Source organism: Chiroxiphia lanceolata, chromosome 8, assembly GCF_009829145.1.
Source record: "Chiroxiphia lanceolata isolate bChiLan1 chromosome 8, bChiLan1.pri, whole genome shotgun sequence".
Taxonomy (NCBI): domain Eukaryota; kingdom Metazoa; phylum Chordata; class Aves; order Passeriformes; family Pipridae; genus Chiroxiphia; species Chiroxiphia lanceolata.
The window spans coordinates 25,663,650-25,674,513 of NC_045644.1; the positions used below are offsets into that span (position 1 = coordinate 25,663,650).

General features: G+C 44.5%; 1 protein-coding gene across 1 annotated transcript; it reads left to right on the plus strand.

Annotated features, from left to right (window-relative positions):
- Positions 1 to 7,242: 7,242 nt before the first annotated feature.
- LOC116790534 (diencephalon/mesencephalon homeobox protein 1-B-like) lies at positions 7,243 to 9,689 on the plus strand (the record flags this gene model as incomplete). Its single annotated transcript, XM_032695593.1, has 2 exons — positions 7,243 to 7,506; positions 7,595 to 9,689. Coding segments are annotated over 2 exons (1,206 nt in total), but the record flags the coding sequence as incomplete, so codon positions are not given.
- Positions 9,690 to 10,864: the final 1,175 nt, after the last annotated feature.

Genomic DNA, 10,864 nt, shown 5'->3' on the forward strand with positions numbered 1-10,864 from the left:
GCTGGAAAAACTTGAGTAGCTTAGACTGTATTACATAGAGATATAGGGCCATGATTCAGCATACTAGCATCCTACAGCATATATACAGTGGCTAAAACAGGCTGAAGGAGTAAAAGTCCAGCAAACTGTCAGCATTTTGATGCCTTGTTCTGTCCTTTCACCACTTGATGACAGTCCATGTGTATTTTAATACACAATGTTTGGTATATGATACCACTTCTTTTTTCTCTCTGAAGGAATTCCAAACTCTATTTCTGCTTCCTATTTTGAACAACACTGCCTTATGTTTGCAAATAGTATGGTAGTAAACACAGGAGTGCAGTGTTGGGAAAAAGGAAAGGCTTCCAATTAGTTCAACATTCTTGAGGGTCCATTGGGACTAACTAATGGATCTTTATTGTGTTTGTCAGTTAATGAAGAAGTCATGTCAACTGACAGTTTTCTAGCCCTGAATATTTTTTTCCCCTATATGTCTGGAATAGGAATATTGTGATGGACAAGCTAACTGCAATACAAAAAAGTCAACCAACATCTAGCAAAGAAATGGGGTCAGTCACTAGCAGATGGGTAAGATGGGTGGGAAGCATGTTTTGTTACAACCACATGGGTGGGGATATTATTTGGGAGATGAGAAGCAATAGGACTGACAAGGGAGGTTAGAGAAATAGTTCTTTGAACAGGGAGGAGAAGACTCCAGACAACTTGTCTCCAGTCCTAGCAGACTAGCCTTAAGGCCAAATTCACTCATCTTTAGGAGACTAGTTATCATAATCAGGTTCAGCAGGCCATGATGTTGTGGTTTGTTGTATTTCTATAGTATCATGTGGGTGCTTGTATTCTGTCAGCACAAGAAAAAGATAGTCCTTTTCCTAAAATGTCTGCAGTTCAGAGGTCTGATCCTCTCAGAGTCCACAAGTGTTTCTGGAGCTGATCAGTCATTGAGTATATGGTGACAGACACTTTCTTACAAAGGAAGGGAGACAGGGAAGGAGATGGCAGAGATCATGAGGAAAAGGATTACCATAAAGTAACATAGACTGTGAACCTGACTCTACTGGGCATGAAATACCGCTACATTTAAATGAAATCATATTTATCTCAGTGGTGCTGGAGCAAGAAACGACTTGCCAGACTGAACTGCACTCAGTAATCCTCTGGAGGCCTAGGCTAGATATCTGGAGGATATTTTATACACTAATTTATGTTTCTTGAGGCAGGATTTTAGTGGCCACAGGTTTCCTACTGCATGAGTTCCTATGTGGCTTTCCTACTCTGTGCTCAAAGAGGTCAGGAATACTCATAATCTGTTCATTAGGCTTATTAAAAATGGAAATCCTACTCCAGGCTGTTCCTGCACTGGTGCGGACTTTGCTCTGCTAATTTGCCCTTCCCTGTGGTCATCCTAATCCTTCACAGGCTCAGGCTCAGCCTGTCCAAACTCCAGATCAGTGCTCTGTGTGGCTGTGTGAGGCAGGTCTGTCCCACAGAACAGAGGTGTCCCTCCACCAGAATAGGAGACATTGTATTGCATGAGACTGGGGGCACTAATCACTACCTTCCCAACTATCCTACTTCCATCTCCTAAGACTTTTTTTCCACTGCCTAGAAAAAAATGAATAGTGTTGAGCACCACCAGGCTACCACTTAATAAAGACAAAATGTTTGCAAATACTTTGGCTTCAGTTTTACCTGGGGTCTTATTCCCTTTAAAAATTAAGGCAGCCTTCTCTTTTAAAGGGATGACAATATTTTTCAAGTTTGTCACAGGACTAAAAAACTCACCAGTAGGCAGCATAGTGACAGGACAAATAAGGAACTATTCTCAGGTTTCACAATAGATTACCATTACAACTCAAAAATGAGATCTTGGAGTTTGATAGATAATTCTGTGAGAATGCAAGCTCAGTGAGCATCAAAAATACAAAGCAAGTGTTAGGAGCTAATAGGAAAGCAAAGGAAAAAACCCTGCACCTCATCTTCATAATAGTTAAAACACCATGATTCCTTTCCATCTTAAATTCTGACAGTCATTCTATCTGCTTGTCTCAGGAAGGACACGGTACAACTGGAGAAAGCTCTGAAAAGGGCAATGTGAATGATCAAAGGCATGGAGCAGTTACCATAGGGTGAGTAATCATGGACCAGCTACCACAAGTAAGATGGGATTCTTCAGTCTGGAAAAGAGGTGGTTGAATGTAGAAAGTGATGGGGTTTGGTAAAAAAATGGGCAGTGGGAACTGCTGGAGTCAGTGAAAGTTACTCCGCACCTTGTGTGGGAGGCAGTGAGTACAAATGATTTTAGCAGGCTACATGTTGAGAACACATAAAGGTAAGCATTGTTTCACGTAACCCATGGTTAAGTCCTAGTTAGAGGACGATTAGGAAGCTAAAATTTTACAGACATTCAGAAAAAGACTGAATAAATTCACAAAATAGAAACTCTCATCCATGTCAGGAAATCTCTGGGGGCAAAACGACCAAGGTCATCATCATAATTACTAAGTAAAAGTACCATTATGTTGCTTACTGAGCTGGTTAGAGATCCTAGACTGCTATCCATTTTTGGTTATCACTGAAGAGTTAAATATCAGGCTAGCAGACATTTAGTCTTAGCAAGTATGACCCTTTTTTACCATTCCTCTAGATTTCAGATAATTACAATCAGTTCCGTGGATTATTTTAAGAGTTAAATATAAGAAACACTTAAGTGTGAGACTATTCCAAGTTATGTGAAACCGGTCTAATGCCTTTTTCACCTTGAAATCTACAGATTTTAGTGGGAACTAAGTCAGAGCAAGATTGGTGGGTCTCAAAAGTGAATGGTGTTTTCAGGAATATTGTTTTCCTCCACCCTGAAGTGTTAGAAACAACTTTCATTTCACATAGGAGAAAAGGCTAGAGCAATGCTTTGACATGATAAAGATGTTTGCTGCAAGGGAAAGCTCAGTGCAGGTGATAGCTCTCTCAATAGCCAGTTCTGGACCGGGCAATGAATTCTCTTGGAAAGCAAAGATTATCATAAATTTCACCCTCTTTCTGCTCAAGGTCCAAAATATGCCTCTACCCTGCTTGTCCTGATGACATATCATGGAAGTGTGCCTGTCTGTACATTGAATTGTTTTTCAAAACAAGAGAGGCTGCTGTAAGTGCCCCTTTCCCCAAAGAGCAGGTGAGAACACAGCCTCACTTGTCTGCTCATGTTCTCTGGAGGGTTCCTGGACACATCTGGCCATGACAGTACTGAACATAGAGTGAAATCTTTGTGGGTGAGACCCCACGTTGCTTTGCTGAATTCTACCATTTTCCATTTGAACATGAAATCTCTTTGCAGTTCTCCGGAGTTGTTTTGTAGCATTTTTATTTCAGTAAGAGCTGCCTTTTACTGCCAAGCCCATAATTAAAGCAGTGGTAAGTAATGGGCTGCAAAAGGTGTACCAAAAGATAATTAAAGATGCACTGCAGATAAGCAGAGCATGAGCATCCTTTTTATGAGGTGTTAATGTCTGAAGACCAACTAGTGAAATAGAGCTTGCCTCCTTCAGGATGAAAGTTCTGCTCCAACATCAATAGCATTGTACTGCCCTAGAAAATGTTTGATGTAGGAATTTCTTAAAGGGTGTTTGTCCTAAGACTCCCCAGGCAGGCGCCTGTGACAGCCCATGCTGCACTGGGTAATTCGGCATCCCATTCATGCTAGCAGGATTTTGGGGTCACCTTTGCAACTCCTCACTCAAGAAGGGCTGCTCTGGAGGGAGAGAAGTGAGGTTCTCCCAATGCCCTGGATTAAATAGATGCAACCCTTTTTTTTGAGAAGCATTTTAAAGAGTAATGTGACTAGTCATTGTATGACAATGATGTTGTCTCTCCTAAATGCACTTTACATGCATATCTTCCATTTCTGTTCTATTTTGAGTATATTCCACATGTGATTTGGACTCCTCTGCAGATGTACTTATACCACAACTGGCATAAAGGAACTTTGACAGAGTGGGTTTCCACACTTGGACTCTACTTCAATCTATAGCAAAATGCCATGGATTTTTGTGGAATTCTGAAGACAATCTATGAACTAAAGAGATACTGGTTTTGTTAAGCATGCTGCTTTGGGTATTCCTGCTTCTTTCCCCACACTCATCCCATTCCCATATTTGTGAAATGAATCAAAAATAGGTGGCAGAATACTGTTTTTCCAATAGAGTTTAGAGAGGAGATGTGAGAGCTCACAAACAGTTGTTTTGATTATCACTGACATGCAGCAGCTCAACGATGCCAAGGGAACTCGGGCAGCAAGAGCTGGTCAGTGTTGTTGCCTGGATTAGTGTTTGCGGCAGAAATTAGCTCTTGTGTTAGGCCAAGTCCATATGTCTCAGCAGAAGAGGGGTAAGAGGAGGGGGAGGAAAAGATTGCTATCTTCTTTCCTGGAATGTCACTTAATAACAAAACTCGCAATCTCTTTCAATTAGCATTGCAAAGAAAATCTTTGAAAATGAAGGGTGCAAAGAGGCTGCCTGGCAGAATGCCTGAAACAATAACTCCGGGAAGTGTGAACTGCTCTCTCCATAGCTAGAGGATGTTAACAAAAGCCTAGTCTATTTAACCCGAGCTAATAGTGGTGGACAGTCACTATTAGCAAGCAGTGCAAGTCGGTGCAAGCCTCTGCTGGCTCCTTCTTATCTCTTCTGCACTGGTTGTGTCTATAAGGTGTGTATGTGTGAGTGGGAGGAGATGATTTCCCTGTTCTTTTGAGATCGGTATTGCAGGCTGCCTGCAGGGGCAGCTTTGTGTTGTAGTTATTTCTATGACATGATGTTTTCTGCTGTGAAAATTGAAAATCCAGAAAGAAAACTGAAGATATTTGTTCTAGTTTTCCTTGTGGTCAGACTGAATGAGTGAAGTCTCTGTGTACCCTAGAAATATCCTTGGTATCCTTGATCCAGTTTATCAGGAACCCCATGGACAGTTCTACTAGAATTGCAGAGAGATGGAAAAGTCATATGCAATTCCATACTTTATTGTGCCAATTCAAATCGAGGCTCCCCCATTCTCTCTTACCCTCTGCTTCTCCATCCCATGCTGGTGCTTGTCAAAAACTATGCTGGCCAAAAAGAAAACCGTTGTTTTTTTTTTTTTCTTTATGCAATGGGCAGCTCTGTGAGCTCTTGGCTCATTTCTAGGCAAGTGTACACTGGAGATGGTATGTACAGGACTGTGTGCAAAGCCATGTGGAGGCTTAAAGACAGGTAGAGTTGAACTCTGCATGTTCAGAAAAAGAAGCAATAGCTGAAGTTGGCTTTGCTGTAGAGAAGACTGTCAAAAAAACTATGCCTCCAAGCTTTATGTCTGCTTGTTGTGTCTCAGCCTTTGTCTACATATGTCTCTCAATAATAAAAGTGAAATAAAGCCAAAGGACTAGTAGCACATCTTGACTCCACCTACAACTGCTGAACCACTTTGTCACCTGACACTTTTTTCCTTTCTCTCACATAACAATGCTCACTTAAATACAAATTTTACCTTCTATATGGACAGGAAAAACTCCAAACTATCCTGGAACTCTGGAGGAGAAAAGAAATTTTGTGGGATATATCTGTGCTATGACAGTTCAGGCTTATGGGGATACTATGGTAGAAGAAGGGGGAGAAGTACTGAGAAATTGCTTCAAGCTGTTGTTTCCAGATGTTTTGGACTACTTGGTGCTATCATCCCTCTAGAATTCTCACTGTCTTCACATGTACTTCTGCTTGAAAATATTATTAAGGTAAAGTGATTTCTGAGGGCATTTACCTTGCCTTATGGACAGAGTTGCTAAAGGAATCCAGTCTCTGAAGTACTAGATTGACAGGGGCTGGCTGTCATCCCTATCTGCAAGGTCATTAATTTTTTGTTGTGAAGCACTGCGGTGGTGTGGGTAATGTTAAAACCCTTGTGCAGCTCAACCCGAAGTGGCTGCATGGATGGTGGATACACTGGTCCCTGCAGAATGCAAACAGTATGTAACAGCTCACAGACTTTGTCCCTGTACCCTTTAACTTCAGAGCAAGCTGGACCGGGTCCCAAATCTGAAAAATGAATGGGGACATGGTGAGATGAAAAACACATGAAGTAATGATGTTGCTGTTCTTGAACACCCTCAGTGATAACCATTAATGGCCTCATTTGACAAATTATTACACTGACTGATTTGCTGCTGTTCTGACATCTAATCCTTTGCAGCGTTGCAACTGTTGCTCTCTGTAAGTCCTTTATGTCACTCTTGGCTCTCTTAAACAATATTTCTGGACTCTCTTGTAGATTAATATGTCCGTCATGATTTCACCTTGGGCTGATAGCACAGACCTTGCTTGTTCTGTACCTGACTTGGATGAGCAGAGCTGTCTGGAGAGAAAAAAAAAAGCTGCCATAGGAAAGGAAAACCTTGTGCTGAGCTCTACAGCATGCACTTGGGAAGGAGCCTGCTCCATCTCCCCTGGGTGACCCCCGAGGGTGCTGGTGGAGGGCTTTGTCCTTTATTGTGAACAGCGGGTGTTAATGTAATGTCTAGTAAAGCCACCAGCATTTTATTTACTGCAGTTAAGTCGATGAGAAATGTCCCATGGATGGAAATAGGAGCAGGGTAACCAAACGGGGAAGACAAGGACTTGTCACTCGGGTGTAGTAAGAGCTGGGATGGTTTCCCGTTGGGAGAAGGGCAGTGTGGAGGTCTCCCTGCATCTGGAGGAGTACTGGGTTTCCAGCAGAGCTCCGGGCCCACGGTACAGAGAGAAGGAGAGCACTCTTAGAGAGCTGAAGCAAAGGTTCTTTCATTGAATTATCCACTCTCCATTTGAATTAAAGAAAGGTGGATGGGCTGGTGGTGGCAGCGGGGGCTTCGCTGGGAGACGCTTTGGCTCCTTGTATGGGGCGAGCCCTTATTATGTGTATTTTGGTGATGGGATGACAATGGAGGTGTGGGAGACGGCTCTGAGTCACCCTCGGAGCCCCGGCGGCCCCGGCCCATTGGCGGGGCCGGGGTGGGTGGGTGGGGGTCGCTCAGGGCCGGGGTGAAGGACTCATAAGGCGCGGAGCGGCCAGAGGCGCCCCACCGCCCGCACACGTCGGCCCCATGGAGCTCGCCAGCCTGACCCCCGCCAGCCCCGGACCTGCCGGTGAGCAGCCCTGGGGCGCGCAGAGCGGGCGGGCGGGCGGCCATGGGCTTGGTAGCGGTGTTGGTGGTGGTGTTGGTGGCTGTGTTTGTGTCGGTGACTGTGTCGGTGCCGGGGCCGTTGGGGCAGAGATCCGCCGCCCGGCCCCGCTGACCGCCTCTCCCCGCTGTCTCCCCCAGGAGAGCCCCGGGCGCGCCCCGCCGGTCCCGGCGCGGGGCGAGAAGGAGGGCGGCGCAAGAGAACCACGTTCAGCAAGGCACAGCTGGAGCTGCTGGTCCGCGCCTTCGAGAAGGAGCCATACCCCGGCATCGCCCTGCGGGAGCAGCTCTCCGACCTCACTGAGATCCCCGAATCCCGGATCCAGGTGAGAGGGGCGGGCCGGGAGGACGGGCGGGCGGGCAGCGGGGTGGCTTCCCGGTGGTCCGGGCACTTAGTCTCTGCCGGTCCCGCAGGTGTGGTTCCAGAACAGGAGAGCCCGGCAGCTGAACCACAAGAAGAGCGAAGCCGCCGCCTACCCCAGGCCGGGCAAGGCAAAGCCGGCCCGGTGCGGCGGCCAGGAGCGGCCACGGGCGCCGCAGGGTCCTGGAGCGGAGCGGAGCCTCCTGTGCCCGCAGCCAGGCCTGCCAGGAGGGAGCCAGAACTTCTGCGGACAGCCGCCGTCTTACTCGGGACAGCCGTACTCAAGGCTCGACATGCATTTCAGGAGCTTGGATAACACTTTTGGAGCTCAGGGTCAGACCCCAGCTCACTTCGGTTTGGACTGCGTGGGAAAAGGGGTCCCACTAGGTGCGGAAAGCATGGGGAGTCCCCCTCAGTTCTCGCTCCCTGTGCAGCAGGCACAGGACTATCCGCACCTGAAGAAATCTTTCCCTGAAAACTATTACTCAGATGCGGATGTTTTCCAGACTTGTATAGAAGATCACCAGTACCTGGCAGCTAAAGAGAACATGTACAGGAGGCCTCTCTTTAACTACATCAGTGCTAACCAGGGCCTGGGTGTTGAGAACTATTCATGTATCAAGTCAAACACTTCTCCCTTTGCAAAGGGCTTTGCTTTCAGTTATGGTGAAGGGGAACCTAAGCTTGAGCCGGAGCAGATGAGGCACAGTTCACCTCTGCTTGAGGCTAGTAATGCTAGTCCTCCTTTGATACTTCCAAAACATGAAGGGGGGTATCAAGGGACACTTGCCACTCCAGCCACATCATATGGGCAGCAGGTGCTGGAGACAGTAAATGACTACAACTCTCATTGGCTGGGGATGAGAAATGAAATTTTGGGAACAGGGTTAGATTCGCTGTTTGAGAATGAGCAAAATGCAGAGCAAGGTGAGCAAAAAAGTTTCCTTTTTGCTTTTGGTAGCCAGAGTTCAACCTGTCATTTGAGTCACACATGAAACTGGCATGCTTGCCTGATGAAGAATTAATGTGATTTTTTGTTCAATTGGCAGTGTTGTCCTAAGTGACTAGAGGTTTTGCAGGTCTAAGTGTGGAGTGCTTGCTCTGAGTTTTGTGCCCTGTCTGGAAGGGAAAGAAAGATAAGCCACATAAGTAAGGGCTACAGGAGAATAAACTGCCAAATGTGTCCCATCCCAGGGGAACTGTCACTAAGCTGCTTGCAGTATTCCTGCACATTTGGTTATTGGCAGCCTCATGTTAACTTGCATGCACAGACTGATCTTCACAAGTACGTCAATACTGAAGATTTTTCTGTGTTCAGACTGTGCTGGATTAATTCTGCCAGGAGGATTGGGACTATGGTGTTGCTTTTGTGGCCTTACTGCACTGAGTTTTGTTTCTATTCTGGTCATAATTCACTTACTCTAACTTAAGAAATCTGTAGAAAACAGACTTATTTATAGCTTTTAGTGGAGAAAGCATTAACACGAGAAGGGGACAAGCATGGGAGAAACAGCATTGGTGGTGGCAGGGGATGGCTCACTGGGTGTGTTTGCATTTTAGGTGTGCTCCTGATAGAGAACACAGATGTTTTTTCCTGGATACTTAATGTGTAGTGTTTTCATTTAAAAATGACCACACGTGTAGCCTTTTAAAGGGCAATATTTTTGTGACTTCCTTTTGTATAATTTGTTTGCAGGTTGTATTCTTTTTTTTTTCTTGGTTGTTTTCAAATTGTAATTTTCTATTTGCCAAATGAAGGTTTTCTACCTTCATGAACTTGTAGCATTGCACTCAGAGGAAAGAAAAAAAATTAATTTCATCTTTGCATTTGCACATTGAGCCTGGTTTTAGAACTCTCAAGATCCATGGCTGTCTAGAAGACCACTGTAATCATGGAAGTGTTCTTCATATGTGTCTCGGGAGACTGCCATGTTTACATGTTAAAGCAATATCAGACCTACAATGCTGAAAACTCTACAGTAAATCCTTTTTTTGTGTTTAAAACGTGGCTCTTTTATATTTTAAGTATGCCTAGATCTAAATACATATGTTATTAACTTAATTACTTTGTTTATAGAACAAAAGAAACAATCAAAATAAAACTTAACCACAGACCGTTATTTTATTAATAAAGTTGATATCCCTGAAGAAGCTGTCTATGGAGATGTGTATACAAGAAGTCCAGAAAATTAGGTCTGACTTTTGTCAGTAGTTTTTAGCTGTGCCTGTAACTTTTCTGCCTTGACCTGAAGGAATGTGACACACTCATGTATCACAAAAGAACCATGGCTTCAGACAATAGCTGCAAGGCACAAGAAGTTGCATCTGAGAGCAAAGGCTAAAGAGGTGTTTATATTTATGATTGTATATATGACTCCTTTAGTAAACTTTTTGAAAAAAAATTTCATTAAGACTCATTTCTTTATTTACATATACCTCTCCCTCATAAGACCTTCTTAATGAGAAGGCACAGACAGAAAAGTAGTAATTTTACCCATGAAAAAGACAAGAAAGTGGTGCTCAAAAGTGTGTAGCAAAACAGTCTTACTTCATGAAGAGTGAGCTAAAGAGGAAGAGAAAAAAGGACATCTGAAAGAATAATACACACCATTAACCAACAAGGCTGGGATTTGGTTCCTCCCTGGGGTCAGTGGGCACCTGGCAGGTAGCACAGGGTCTTGCCATGGTATCCTCCCTGCTGATCTCAGTGTGTGGTAACCAGCACCCTCTTATCTCATGGGGTCTCAAGCGAGGAATGGCAAGGTCACTGTTACAGGTCTCAGGTGAGGCTGGTCCCTGCAGTGCATCCAGCTGTTTCCCTGTCACTCTGTAGGCATCTTCTGTCAAAGCTGCACTGAGGCAGCTGTGGTAGGTGTTTGGTGTTGAGCTGTCAATCCTGGCTGCTCTAATAATACTGGGTATTCCATTATAACCCCTTCATCTGGTATTCACCTTCCCTTATCAGGAAACCCACATTTCTAACGCTGAAGTCAAATACACTCTGAACACTTCCTGTGAGCAAGTACTACAACAAAAAAAAAATCATTTTTCATCACAGAGCTACCTACTGCTCAGAGTAGAGCTCTTCTGTAAACTACTGGTTTTCTTTATTTTGTTACAAGTTGCTTTTAACACACCTATCCAGCATACATTTCACAAAGAAGAAAAATCTGTGCAGAGTCATTGGATGCAATACTCTTGTGATGTTCCTGTATACTTTCTCTCCTTGCTGTGAGGTAGAGAATGCCAGAACAGAAATTATATACTTATTCAACACATAGGAGGCACTTTCACAACAGTGGTATCAGTACCTTCCCCTGGAC